This window comes from Mycteria americana, chromosome 2 (genome assembly GCF_035582795.1).
Source record: "Mycteria americana isolate JAX WOST 10 ecotype Jacksonville Zoo and Gardens chromosome 2, USCA_MyAme_1.0, whole genome shotgun sequence".
NCBI classification, from domain to species: Eukaryota; Metazoa; Chordata; class Aves; order Ciconiiformes; family Ciconiidae; genus Mycteria; species Mycteria americana.
The window spans coordinates 167,947,522-167,963,068 of record NC_134366.1 but is presented as its reverse complement, the minus strand read 5'-3'; the positions used below and the strand labels follow the sequence as shown (position 1 = coordinate 167,963,068).

Genomic DNA, 15,547 nt, shown 5'->3' with positions numbered 1-15,547 from the left:
TTTTGATACAATTATTGTAGGCAGTACTTTTATTATTTGTCATCTATTACAGTCCTTGGCTGCAGTAACATAGCTTGGCAGGAAAAACACAAAGGCAGCTTGTACATCTATGCCCTATGGGAAAGTGCAGCTTAACATAAAACTTCCACATGATTTTTTTAACTTCAACATAAATTGGATGTTAAAAACTCTTAGCATCCAAGTTAATTTTTAACTAGCAGAGGGATAACATTAATTACTATCCCTTCCACATGCTCAATAGCAGGTGAATCCAAATATCTTCTGTGTATGAAGATGTATATTACACAGAATTAAGCAGATTGCTACCACATTCAGTTGTTTCCAAATATTATTCTATTAAACTTATACTCATAAAATCAGTTGAATCACTTCATGGAATTTTAAACCAAGATCAGACTTCCCTAGAAGTGTGATAAACCTTGAAAGTCCAGCTCATGGACTCATTCCAGCTGCAACTCACAGGGAAGGAACTAACATCTCTGCCAACAGACCATTTTCTCCAAGAGAGAAGTGAGATCTAAGTCTGCAATAAGCCTGTTCTCTGGAGGACCATGTGCTTATCCATCTAGCACCTTCACTGAAGAAAGCAATCTTCCAACTTACAGTATCTGTCTGAGAGTTTTTCTCCTTAAACTAGTATTTCTAGCATTCACCTAATAGAACATTACTCAATTTTCCAGATTTAAGAAAAATGGAACAGACCTTCATAATTTATACCTGCATAAGTCTCTGAAATAACTACCAACTTATGCCAGTAAACTTTTGCTGAAACATACCTTGTAAAGAAAATTAAAATATACTACAGTTTTAGAGCATTTATGGTATGGTTCTACTTGCCATAGGAAACAGCTCTGAATTAAAATTTTTTATCTAAAGAAAGTGTCTTCATGTTTAGCTTAAGTAAAACTAAACAGTTCCTTCTGAATAAGTCATATATTTCAGGTTAGTAAATTTGTTCAAAAACCATCTTTCTTCAGTAAAAAGTATTTTCAAAAACCCAAGGTCAAGTTTCTTTCCAATAGACAGTTACGTTACAGCTGTAAGAAGCAGAATACCTGCATGATGTTCTGTGCAACCACTCAGCAGTCAAGATATTACAAATTCAGTTGTCTCACAAATTTGTCCTGAAGACCATTTAAAATCAAGTGCTTATGTGGAAGTGGGAAATGTGATGTCTCAGTTCTACTACAGTTTCAGAAGCCACATTATCTTGTGTAGTTATGTGATGAATTTTAGAAATGTTACTGTTTTAGTTTTAATACAGCTAATTTCAAAATCCCAGCTTTCACTGAACACTACAACTTCTTCCCAGCAAGGCCTGTGTGCATTATGAATTTTCTGGTGGTAGTAATTCCTATATTTGATAGTTTAAATAGCAGATTTCAGTACATTTCTACAGATTTTACATGGTATAGTCAACTACAAGGAAGTGTCACACCCACAAGGCAGCTGACATCTTTAAGTGCAGTGGAACAACTCACAGCCAAGGAAGTACACCTAAATTCAAGCTGAGACACCAAAACCACAGCTGAACTGGTCATATTGAGATATGAGCAGCACTGGGAAAATGCAGAAGCTGCTACTAACCAGACACCTGCCCTGCCTGTCCCCCACCTGCCTTCATAATCCCATTATTCAAGTTTCTGCTCCATCACTTCTGTCTGCCAAGAAACAATAAGAAAAGTGCAAACGCCAAGAACCTGAGGTGCCATTATTTCTTGGTTCAGTGATGTTTAAATTGCTTCTATATGGGAAAGGACATTTTGATTCTCCAGTTTCCAGAAGTATAGCATCAAGTTACCTTCTAGATGTGGCACAGGACAAAGGGGATGCATTTTAAAAAAATGCAGCTGCCTAAGAAATTCAGGATCTGGGTGCCCAAAGGATGAAGGACAGCTGAGACAGCAATAACCACTTAATATGGTAGATTGTTCTATCACTCCTTGGTACTAGAGAAAAGCAAAGCATAAAAGTGCATTTGGGAAGAACAAAAGATCAAAAAGGTCATAATGGGTACTTATTGTCCCATGAATAAGTCTTCCTAAAGAACAGTTCATGCGTATAAAGTTTCAAATCTCAATTCCCCATCTTGATTCACAGATTTTAGAGCAAGTGCAGGAATGACTTACCTAGTTACAAACAGAATAACCACCTAAAATGCTGGAATGTGCTACTTCGCATAAACCCAAGAAATAAAGGTGCTTAACTGAACTGAAAGAGATCTGACTATCCACTAATAATAAATCTGGAAAGAACATTTAACAAGGGAGGTGTTAAACACTTCCTTAAGCCATCAGGAGAGATATAGGCACAAATACCTCTACCAAATTTGACATGAGGGTTTAAAGACTCCGTCACTGTTTGACAGAGCAAGAAAATACTAGAAATGCTAGAATGAATCTTTGCTGAATATAAATGGAACTACATTCCCAGGATTGCTCTTTTTTTGTAGTATCCCTTTCTGAAGCAACATACAGCTAATTTAACAGGTTACTATTCCAATTTACTATGGCTGTATCTTAAAAATATGAACATAACATTAAATTATCAGAAAGAGCTGGGAATGAGGAAAAGCTTTTTTTTTCATTAAATTCATACAGCTTTTATTTTACCCTTGCATAGTAAGTACCTATTGGCAGTACCTCTTGACAAGAAGCAAGGGATTAACTATGTAGCTGTCCAGGAACATCTATTCTCTTTAATCTATTTTTCTGAAGGGGCCATCTGCTCTTATTTCTTCATTTCATGGCCTAGCTTGAAATTGCATTCACTATTCTGTCAGGATTTCAATTAGTTACATGTAAAATTTCTCCCATGTCAGGATAGCTGTCCTGAGGATGAAATACTGTAAGGTGAAGAGGGGTTATTACCAAAAGCTGATTGACTATAATTGATACAGCTCAAATAGCTAATTAGTCATCAATAAAATGAAGGGAAAATAATGCTCTAACATTTGTTTTATTACAACACAGCTTGACATCCATTACTGACAAGTATGCACAGCTATGTTTTAAGGTGCCAAATCTGAATAAAGGGACTACGTTTGCTTTCTGTATTCTCTGCACTCAGCTCTTTTCAGATGACTCTGCAGAAAAGCTTCAAATCTCTGCTTTGATAACAGCACCAAAGCTTTCCAAATGAGGTGCCCAAAATACCTCATACAAATGCTGACAAGACATACCTACATGATTAGCATCATTTGCAGACTTATGAATAATGAATAGCTACCCTGAAAAATTTACTCACTACAAAATACAGGTTTGATCTCTAGCCAGGTATTATTCCAATACAATAATATCAAGTTAAGCAAAGGATTCTGAAAGGACTGTACAGAATAAAACCTATAGTTTTACATCCTACTTCATCCAAGTGGGTGTCCTGGTTTTGGCTGGGATAGAGTTAGTTTTCTTCCTAGTAGCTGGTATAGTGCTGTGGTTTGGATTTTAGTATGAGAATAATGTTGATAACACACTGATGTTTTAGTTGCTGCTAAGTGGTGTTTACACTGGTCAAGGACTTTTTCAGCTCCCCATGCTCTGCCAGGTGCACAAGAAATGGGAGGGGGCACAGCCAGGATAGTTGATCCAAACTGGCCAAAGGGCTATTCCATACCATATGATGTCATGCCCAGTATACAAACTGGGGGAAGTTGGCCAGGGGGTAGCAGTCACTGCTCAGGGACTGGCTGGGCATCAGTCAGCAGGTGGTGAGAGGTTGTATCATTTTTTTTTTCCCCCTCCCTTGGGTTTTGTTCTTCTCTTTCTTGTTGTTTTCCTTCTCATTACAATTTATTATTACTATTATTTTGTTCCAATTATTAAACTGTCTTATCTCAACCCACAAGTTTTCTTACTTTTGCTCTTCCGATTCTCTCCCCCATCCCATCGGGGGGAGTGAGCAAGCAGCTGCATGGTGCTTAGCTGCTGGCTGGGGCTAAACCACAACAGTGGGGAAAGAAGTATTTCAGATACAATTTTTTCTATCCATTTCACTGTTTTCCCCAGCAGAAAGACCAAGCAGGAGGCTATCCAGCAAGCTGAGTACTTTAGTGCCTAAAGCAGCTAAATTCTCAGCACCATCTTCATGCAAGCCATCATAACAGGTAGTCTCCTAGCCTACACAACCAGCCATTGAAAGCTTTGGTCATTGCTTTGACCACATTGACAAAAATAAGGGATCAGTGCCTTGAGGACCTACAAGCTACTCAGAAGCAGAAAATACATTATGTTAGCATAATGCTCAGCATACCCCTGAAGTCTAAAGAAACCAGCATCTACTGATTAAGAAAGCAAATCGCATTCATTTTCTTCTATCAGGGGCCTTAATTTAAAAAGGATAATTTGTCTAGAGTTCTTCATAGAGCTGATCTCACAGCCAGCTACTTGCCACTTATGTGATAATGAAACACATCAGCATTTTTAATTAACCTTATTATGAACTAAGTGAACTAGTACTTTGTGTTCCAAACAAGGACTTATTTCAGGAGATTTGTAAATTCTGTAAGTGCATCTATGAATAAATGATTTATAAATAACATTATGGTAGTTTCCCTGCACTTCCCCATTTAATCAGCTGATAATAACATGACAGTCTAAGAGCTTAGAGTTTAAAAGTCTGGCAAAGTATTTATTTTAAAACTTCATTCAACACTTATCAAATTGGACTGACTGACAGAAGTCTTACCAGTTAAAGCATACATCAAGAGAACAGTGCAGGCCAAAGCTATTTCAGCTCCCATGCACATCTCAATTGTATTTGGAAACCCTGTGCCCGAAGATAAGGTATTTCTATTACAGCCACAGCATTCAGTCTATATTTGAGCCTAAGCTTGCGATCGAGGTATGAGCAGTAAAGACAAATACCTATGAGATGGCTGAGCAGGAAGATGCAACCAATGCTCTCTTCAAACAGCCCAGTTCCCAATTGAAGCCTTTATACCTCGAGCACCAACTTTTTATATTCACATAGCAGAGCTACATGAAAAGTAATACTGACAAAAAGATTCTCTAAGCACCGAACTCAGCTAACCGAATATCGGCTTTCAGGAGGAACCTGCGTTTTAAGATGCAGCCAGAACTCTGCCAGGAGTTGTGGTGACAAGCGAACACCGATGGCACTCAGCACGCATGCGCAGCTCTCACGAAAGCGGCCCCCGGCTTCCCGCCAACCCCGCTCCCCGGGGAGCCCCGGCAGGGCCGCAGCGGCTGAGCGCCGGCTCCGCCTGCTGACACCGCGCCAGCACTGCACCTGAGGGAGGCTGCCGCCGGGCTGGAAACACCGGCAGCGTTTCTATCTTCAGCAATTCCAAAAAACGGTCTACAAAGCTCTTCAGAAAAAGCTCCACGCGCAACTGAAAACTGCGTGACTATTGCTCCAACACTTAGGGACCCACCGCTAATACAATGGAGTTTCCTGACACAGACAGCATCCAAAAGCCTTCCTGGGTAAGTTACAAGTTACTTCTTGGCTAAGTTATACCTTCAAAATTTCAGCATCACTATATTTGAGATGCTCTATAGGTATCCTACAGGAAAACCCATTGTGGAACAGTTCCTAAGTGTGCTCATATTAATACTTCATAATTGCCTGAGATCCCCAAATCCACAGGAAAAAGAATAAGGCCAAAAGAAATCTTAAAAGGTCATTAATTCCCTCACAAGCTTTTTATATGGCTACACTTATGTCATTCCCAACATTTGTTTCACATGCTATTAACAGGCTGCTGTGAAGACTTCAAGTGTCTGCAGAAAAAATATCTGGCAAACAGATACAGTAAGCTTTAAAGACATGATAAATCTTCTGTTGTATGCTTTCATACAGTAGGCCAATAAAACCCTAATCATTTTTCCAGACCATGGATGCATGGTGTAACAAAAAGGTCAAGGGTATATGATAAGTGAAAAGAATCTTTAAGACCAATTTGTGTTACACAAGACAAATTGGACTACAGTAGTCCTTTCTAGTCTTAAGATCTAGGACTAAGGGGCCACATTTCACCTTGCAGACTGTCTACTCAGCCTAGGATATCATTAGGATATCTCTAGAAAAGCAGCACGAGTTAACTAGAGCTAAAGATATCACTGCAACCTGCTATGAAGCAGAAAGTGAAGCAGATTAGCTCCTCCACACACAGCCAGGATTTAAATGGAGAAACTGAGTCAAATCATTAGTAAGAAACTGTTTCACTTTTAACTCCTCCACCTACTATAAAAGTTTTGGGGAACCCCTGTAAGGAAGGCAAAAAACACAGCTGCAACACATCCTTCTTCCTTGAAATTAGGGCTTCTTGATCCTAAAAAAAGGCAGGCTGGAAGTGGTCATGCAAGTCAGATAATTCATAAAGTGACAAACCACTCCAGGTTTCTGAACTTCTACTGAGAACACTGTACTCAAACTGTGTGAAGGCAAGTATAGAATAGAAAAATCTGTTTTCGTTCAAACTCTGGGAGGGGTATAGGGTATAGTTAAGCATAACAAAAAGCCATGAAAGAACCAGACATGATGGACCTTAGTGCCTTCCACTTTTGCGAAAGTGAAACCTATCATTTAACATTACTTTGGAGGTGGGCAGAAAAGTGTGATTTTTTTTTTTACTTCACTGGTTTACCCCACAGAGCTGTATCACTCAAATCTGCATACAAGGGAGCACATCATTGCTGCTTGGTAGCAGGAGAAAGGCAACATAAAAAAAGATCAAATCCTCAGTATCTGAGGGCTAAGGAGCTTGGGGAGCAGAAACTGGGCTGCTGAGCAGAGGTGAATCAGGATTGGTGCCTCACCACCACCTCTAGTTAATTAGGACACAGATCAAAAGGAACCAGTAATGAAAACTTTTGTCCATTAACAGAAAAGGTGACACGAAAGGAAGAATGATGGCTTTAAAAGCAGTCCTTCCATTTCTACATCTTTTAAAAACATCATTATTATCCCAAAGCAGCAGGAAAAAACAGCTGAAAATATCTAAAACTTTTTGCTTTCAAATGTATCTGCTTACCAGAGTACTGTTACTGGATAATCAGAGGCAGTAAGAGACCACAGATGCCTTTACTCTCCAAGCATTCACTAAATGCAGTATTCAGTGTCAGAGCAACAGCAGCAATTTTGACTTCTTCCTAGATTCTTGGATTAATAAAGTTGAAAAAAAATCAGTAAATCCTCAAAGGATTTGCAACTTCAGATTTTCACTGTCACTACATTATACCAAGATCAGCACAGCAGCAGTTGTTATAACAAATATTCTTTTGGATTAAGTGCAAGAACAATAGGTTTACTGAAATGATTTCTAATCTTTTAAGTTTCCAATTATTTTGTCAAGAAATTCTTCCTAGAAAATGAAGACCTATAAAAGAACACCTATATAGGCCAAAAAAGTGAAAGATTTACCAACTACAAGAATTAAACTGACATTTGTTTGCTGCCTTGCAACTTTGTTCCTGTTGAGCTGCTAGCTGAAGCCAAAAGCCTGATAAACACATCAAAATAAGAAATGGAATGCAGCCAGCAAAACAGCAATGGAAATGGAGAATAGGAAGGAAATCCATTTAACTTTCCAGTGTCTTATTAATTTTACCTTGACAATAAGGTAAAAGGATGAAAAATGACAGCACAAGAACAGTAAGTGATAAATATGACAAAGTTGAGTTCAAGCAAAGGAATATTTTAAGATAGGATAAACACACAGAATAACACATGCACTGCTCAGCTGTTGAGACACTCAAAAATACAGCTTTCTCACCTTAAAAATGTTTCTTCATTCCACCTCTCCAGCTGTTACTCTAATTTGCTCCTCATCATAAAAGGCCAGCCTACATCTACAGTATATCCATAGTCACTGCCAGTTCAGTAAAGAGCCTAACAATTTAGTCAAGATCAAATGTCCAGAAATGCATCTCATTTTCAATCAAAGATGCCAAGAGATGCAAAATCTACCAGTTCTTATATTTGATTTAAGAGTGAATCATCCATTGCTAAAGCACTGTGCTTTATTTTTTCATTTGCACTTTTTTGGCCAGACATTTCATCACCAGTTTAAAGGGCCTCTTAGCACCTTTATTTACCTCTGTGAAGGTAGTAAGGCACACAACCCACAGGTTAATGATCACTTTCACAAACGAATCAGACCTTCTCAAGCTTGCAAAGCATTGTGTTTTTCCCATGATCTTTCTCAAAGATTAAGACACAGGGACTTCTGTACCTAGAATGTCACAAGAAAATGAAGTTCCCAAGTCCATATGCCCTTATGGCCTTAGCTTAAGGCCATAAAGATATTAATTTTCTAGCTAGTCTTGTACCTGGAATCACACTTAGCTAGCAATATATGGCTCTAAAGTAATCCCCAGAACTACTACCACCCCTACCATGCAGCTCCCATTCCACAGGTGAGACTTGCCTTCCCAGGTCTCAGGGGTAAATAACCCCAACTTTATCAAGATGCTCCACTTGCACAGTACAAACGTCCTGTCCTATTTGAAAAACAGTATTAATGTAAACATTAAACTTGCAAGATTCCTGCAGAGCTCAGCTAAGAACAGTCAGTTAATTCACCATAAAGTATTAGGCATGTCAGTTACCAGTTAATCCATTTAAACATGCTTTTTACTGAAACTGCTAAATACTAATTAAAAAGTCATGCAGTGCCAGACTGAATACTTTACAGAGGCTACTCAACTCCGAACTTTGATACCCAATTCTTTCAAATCAAAGCGCATCCTAAATTCTTTTGTTTCTTAATTACACTTTAAGTCAGAGGGGGGAAACTCAGAGGGCAGAAAGGTCACATACATAGAATTTAAGTACATGCAAGTTAAGTCAAACAAGCCACAGGCCAGAAGAGCAGCCATTCAGTGCTGTGACCTTCTTTCTGATTTCTCTAGTAAATAAGTACTCAGAAGGTTACAGTTTTAATTTCCATGGCTGGTGTCGAAAAGGATTGAAAGCGACAAACCATGTCAGTTTAAATTTGAAACCTTTAAATTTGAGCTCTCTCATTGACTGCCAAAGTAAGTGTGCAAGTGAATTAGAAGTCAGCTTTAGACTGAATGTGATCATCGGTGAGTGGCTGCAGGCTAGAGTCATGCTTCAGAGCAGATGAGCCTAGGGTGAAGTATGTATGATTATCTTCAGCTGCATTTCACAGCAGCCCTGTTAACATGACTGGAATACCTGATAAATCACTTCCCCAGCCTTTTAAGAGACCAAGACTGGAATCTAATTGTTAATAAGTCCTCTGACTTTCCCAATACAGTTTCACTGCAGTAAAAGCAAAGAGCCAACCATTACAAAAACATGAAGTTCTGAAGTATTACTGAACAAGGAAGGCTGAGACATGAGGGACAATCTCTGAAATACCCCTTCTTCACTCCTAATCTTATTAGTTTTCATGCTGTTTTAAGAAAAAATAGAACCAAAGCCAGCCTTCCCTGGTTTTATGGTGCTACCATCACACCATATCCATTCCCATTACTGTCACAAAATTTCTCATCACACTGAGCCTGCCAAATAACCAATTCCCCCTGCATGTTTTCATAGACTGTTGTTTTGAAGTCAGATTACTAGAAGACAGAAGTTTCTTCTTTCTAGTTAACCTCCAAGAAAGACAACTTAGTGATCTGCTGTCTGAAAAAATGCCTGTCTGAAGGGCAAATTACAAAACTGTTTTATTCAAATTAATAGGATGATCCGAGTAATCTTAAAATCCAGATTTCTTCAGCTATATTTGCTTTACAAAACACCTATGACCTTCATAAAGCGTTTTGCCAGCCTCCAAGAGCAGGACACTTGAAACAAGTGCTGTTCATATGATTGAGACTACAATGAGAAATGAAGGAGAGCTTGAGGTTATACAGCAACAGAGTACATGTAACACCATCAGGGACTGGAACGAGCAGCACCACGCATGTCTGTTCCACGCCGTGAAACACCTGTCTTCAGAGGAAAGTGGATGAATCAGTAGCAAACTGATTATTTATATCACAACATATGTATGTCACTTCACTACATATGATCAAGTACATCTTTCAGAATCATGAAAAATTAGAATTCTATTCGTGAAAAATTAAAGAAAATCCTTGCTAGGCACCCAGAAGCCCTTGCATACCAAGACAGATTTATTTAAAATCAGTAACATCTACAGAACCTTAATTTATAAGTTCCTACTTCAAACATTTTTACAAAGGTATCCCTTACCTGTTTAAAAAAAATCAGACTGTTAATATCCTCCACAACACAGAAAGTCAGTACGCTTTTCCGCACAGTCCATTCTCCCCAATATTTAGGGAGGTACTGGTCTATTTGACTATTGAACTCCTAGCTCAAAATCCAACAAGAACCAGCTCACATGAACCACCTGAGCACATGGCTCAGTAAAGTCATTCAATACACAGCTAGCACATACAGCCATCTACTGATAGGAAGGCTTGTTCATCCTGTAGACAATTTAAAGGAAGCCTCACCAATTTAAGATATTACCTCAAGTCTCAAAGTAGCTAAAATGAGCTTGTAAGGAAGAATTCCACAGGTACAGTCTACAGAAAAGTAAAAGTTGTCTTTCAGCAATGGCACCAGGACTCAGAAGGATTCGAGCTGTCCTGACTGATTACAGTGTCCTCTCCACCTACACATTTAACATTACACAAATCAAGTGCCAGGCGTCCGTTTTAATGTCTCCCCTGTTATACAACATGTCTGGTATCAATATGTTTTATTTACAGTTAGCTTCTTCCATCTGCAATTTCACATACTTTACCCAACATTCACAAAATACTTGTCAAATCAATACCATGCATAGATGTGAAAGATGATGATGAAAAAGTAACTCTGTTACAGATCTTTCAATATTTTTACAGCATCACTCATAACTAAGTTATGACAATCAACATTACACTTGCACATTTACCAACATTTGCATACAATCCCAAATGCAAAGTCAGCCTTCAAAATAAAGGTCTCAAAAAAGCTTAAAAGGTAAAGCTACTCAGTGCCTTGCAATGATAAACGCAAAGAACTAGCCTGATTTCAGAACAAGCATCACTGTCACATACAAAAAACACTTTTCAGGTTTTGCATGAAGATGAGCACGAGAGCTGTAAATAGGAAAAATACAAATATACATGTACTAAACTCTTGCTTCTTCACAGAACCTCATCTTTCCCAAGGTTCTTCAATTACAGAACTTATAGTAAGATAATAATTGGACATAACATTCCAGTTCGCATTGTCTGGTACCAGCTGCAAATTAATCCTATTAGCATGGTCACCTTACTACACATGCAAAATAAGTCTACTTCTAATCTATAGTGATGATTAAAGGTTTACAGGTAAAAATATCCCCTTTTTAGGAAGGCTTAATGTTCAAGTATACAAGTAAATCATCTTAGAGCAAAGGATATAGTCTCATCTCCTGCAAAAGATTCCTACTGTGCTAAAATTGAAGCAGCAGCTGAATGTTTCAATGACTGTTTTAAGCAAAATTTAACAATAGGTCTTATATTTGTGTCCCAAAGAGACAAGTCGAATACTTGAGCAGAGTTTTCAACAAGAAAAATCAGCACTTCCACATACTAAGCAGGAACAATGAAGGATACTGATCTTTGAATTTAATGCTTTCAAAATGCTTAAAACAAGGTTTTGTTAGGGCAAGAGGAGATGCAGTCATCTTCTGAAACACAGTTCTGAAACACAGATTAATAATACTGCCCAGGAAAGTAAGTATTCTTGCAGCATCCTACTTATCTCCACATTGTTCTTTTTCAACTGAAAGGCTACCCTGAAACTCTAAAAGCATGTCAAGCTCCACTTTTTCCCTGTATCATTTAAAATTATGCAATTTGTGTGTACCCAAATTACAAATTATAATTATAAGCATAATATGCAAATGTGTCCACTTCCATTTGAGAACTATAATTAACAGATTTTAGAAATCTAGACACAGGACTTTTCCCTAGAAACCAATTTTCAACATGGTTAGAAATTTGTTAGCGATTTGGCTCTTATCTATGCAGTACACAGACTTCAATTCCTTCAGCATCTTTGAAGGATTTACTAATTCAACCATACAATTCTTACAAATCAGTCTTGAGTTTCTGAAGAAAGTTGGCTGATGAACAGTATTTCAGTTTAAGTAAATACAGATAGTAAGTGCAATACTAAGACATCAAAATGCTATTAAATAATTAAGCTGGTTATTTTAAGCACTTAAAACCTTTGCTAAGACATTTCTCACACATACCTGGAAGAAGCCAAACTGAGAAACATGTTTCATTCTAAATTGAAAAGCTAAACAAACCCAGTTTAAAAAAATCAGACAAGCCATTTCATTTGCCTGCTCACTGAACTATCGTAGAAAGAACTCAGTGGACCTGACGTATGAAGTACAAGCCAGAACTATTACATATACATTTCCACTAATATTTGCCTTCATTTAACTGCACAGAATTGTTACAATTGAGAAGAAAAAAACAGCCACTGATAAAGTTAGTGTCATGATAGGATGGGTTTGTAAGACATCTCTTCTTACATTTCCCGCTTGTATTATACAGTCACTTCACCTTATTTGGTTCTTTGGTGACTCTACAACTGCTTAAAATACCTACTTTACATAGATATTACACAAATTTGTTTTTTAAACTACAGTTAACCAGTTGATAGTCACACTCCTTAATCTTTTTTTACCATCTCTAACATGAGGTACTTCAGATTTAATGCAAGACTTCACTTTCATAGTAAGCAAAAAAATCTAGAGACATACTACAATAAAGACATTTGATCCAGGTCTATCTACATTCATTTTTTTCACTGACAATATAATTTCTTTTTAGACCTGAAAGTATGCATGCAGATACCAAGTATTACATAATCAAAGCAGCCAGAAGTTTGTCTGTCCACTAATTTCTCATTTCAATGAGAACCTCAAAAAAACTATCCTAGTCCCAAAAAGTCACAATTTTTATAACAGCCATACAGTCATATCTACTTTCATAAATACTGTTTGTAAAATAGTAAATCACATACTTCTGTAACTTCCTCAAATAATTTACATATAAAAAAAGATTCTTCCTTCACTAGCTGGAAAACTTCACTAATTTGCAGCCTTAAATTCTCAGCAATCAAGCTTAATTTTAACAAGTTTTTTATTTATAGCAAAAAATACAAATATATATTAACATAATTCTCCATCTCCCACTAGCAACAGTGGTGTTTTTAAAAAGTTAGGAAAAATATGCAAAATACCAATCATCCAGGGACATGCAGCTACAAATCACATGGCATACGCATTCCATAGCTGAAATTGTGATAGCTACTCCTAACCCCAGAATACTTCAGACAATAGTTGATTCTCCTTCTAATTTAGAGATGGGCATTTGCAGTTCATTACACATCAAAAAGTACAACAACACTTAAAAGAAGTCGCACTGATTTAGACCTATTCCTGTTACAGGAAGTAAAGTACACTAGCACAGCTTTGTAATCACTTCAATTGAAGCCAAAATCATTTTGGCTGTCGTTAAGTTACATTACAAGATCAGTTTGTAACTTATTTCACTTGACCATCCCAAGCACTGTATCAAGTGTTTGTCTCTCCAGAGCTGTACTTGAAAGTCACCTGCCAATTATACAATATTTCCAAACTTACATTAAATCATATTGTAAGCCACATAGAATTACTTTTCTATTCAGTGTAGTATCACCAAAACAAAGAGCTAGCACTTCAAACCGCATCTGACATGTCAGATGCAGAAGGGGTAGGAATCACTTATTATTTGGAGTTATCTAATTGCAAAAGAAAATATGCTTTTAGCTTTTTAAAAGAAATATGCTTTTGGCTTTTTAAAAGATTCACCAAAATGTACTGTTGGTTCTTTAATGTTTTAGTTACAGAGCCAAAAGTTCCTAGGAAAGGACATAGGTTGTAGGCTCCTTTTTAAAAAGGCTCACATAAACAATAAGCTATTTATTGTTAAGAAACACATTAGCAGGGTAAAACCGGAAAACCTTTTGGGGTTTTAATCGACTTGAAGCCCAAGCAGAGCACAAAAGACCCAAGCTATTCTACACAACAATTCAACTTGGAATAATTTATAACTCAAGCAAGTTGCTATTGAAAAAAAAACAAAACACCTATGAAAGAGGAGAAAACTGGGAAGGCAGTGCAGCGGTTGCTATTGTTTGGGGGAGATGCTCTGCCTGCTAGAGGAGCAGCCCAGGAAGCCTCGCTGCCCGCCACGGACAGCGCCGGGCTGGCGGGCAGGGCGGTAGCGGCCGCCGGCGCTGGGCAGAGCCCCCCGACTCCTCCCCGCAGCCTAGCAAGGGGAAGGAGGCAAGAGCCGGTAAACACCAGCAGCCTGAACACAAAAAAACCCCACCAAGCGGTGCAAAACGAAGAGTAAACCCCTCACTGAGCATCCTCGGCGGCCGTCACTAACTCCGGCTCGTCCCCACCGCGGGACGAAGCGGCCCCACTCCGTCCCCGCCGGCCCTCACCTTGGTTGACCAGCCGCAGGGCGTGGGTGAAGGACGGGTCCAGCGAGTCCTTCTCCGCCATCAGCTCGGGCAGGTACTTCTCGTCCATGGCGGCGGCGGCCTGGAGCGGCAGCGGAGCCGGGGCGCCGGGTGCCCCCGCGGGGAAGGGGACGGCGGCGGCGCGGGTCCGAGTCCCAGACAGCGGTAAATCCTCGGAGGCAGCGCTTCCCCCTGGCCGCCTCCCGCCCGGGGCTGCGGGGACGCATCCAGAGGGAAGCGCCGCAAGCCCCCGGCCGGGAGCGGGGAGGGAAGGGGCGCGGGCCGGGGGGGGACGCCCCCGCACACCGGACGCGGAGAAATCCCTCTGCGGAGGCGCAACGGGGCTGGGGGGCGAGAAGGAGGAAGAGGCACGCCCCGAGAGCCGCTGACCCAGGCGGGACGGGCGCCCCCGGCCGCCGGCACACACGCGCGAAGAAGAAAAGGGAGGCGGCTGGCGCAGACACAGACCCGCACCTCCAGCAGCGCTGCGCCGACTGAGCGGGCGAGCCCCTCCGCGCCAGGTTTAAATACCCCTGCCGAGGTCACGCCCCCAACCGCCCATAAGCCACGCCCCCTGTCCACCCATCCCCGCCCCGGGCCGCTGCCCCGCTCCCCGGCTCCTCCCAAGGGCGGTGATAGTAGAGCCCCCTTCACTGTCGCCCCGCCTACTCAAGTGACAACTTCTATTGGGTGGTGTGGTTTGTCAGTCAGGGACGGACCGCAGCTTCGGATTGGTGGCTGCTCTTGTGCTGCCCCGCCCCGCCGCTGACGTAGGGGGTGGTGCTGGCGCTGGGCGGGTGCGGCGCTGAGGTAACGTTCCTGCAGCGGCTCCTCACGGGGGGCGGGCCGGGCGCCGGGGCGGGTCTGAGGGGCTGCGAGGAGTCGGGAGCGGGGTATGCCATTAAAACCCACAGCGGACCCTCTCCTGGGAGCAGAGCTGACGCTGTTCCCCTCCGTAAGCTCGTAGGCGCCTCGACATACGAGCGCTCCATCAGCGCCGGCCGATCTGCGGGCGTTCGGCCCGCGGGAG

General features: G+C 40.5%; 1 protein-coding gene across 5 annotated transcripts in view; it reads right to left on the bottom strand.

The window, feature by feature from the left end:
• The window catches only part of KHDRBS3 (KH RNA binding domain containing, signal transduction associated 3), a 95,873-nt gene extending 80,872 nt beyond the window's left edge, over positions 1 to 15,001 (bottom strand). For all 5 annotated transcript variants that reach the window (XR_012774597.1, XM_075495321.1, XM_075495322.1 and 2 more), the window contains exon 1: positions 14,500 to 15,001. Coding sequence is in view for 4 of the 5 variants with exons in the window: in XM_075495321.1 (XP_075351436.1) it covers positions 14,500 to 14,587 (88 nt within the window). In the remaining variant the exon portion in view is untranslated. The remainder of the gene's footprint in view (positions 1 to 14,499) is intronic.
• Between the last annotated feature and the right edge of the window lie 546 nt (positions 15,002 to 15,547).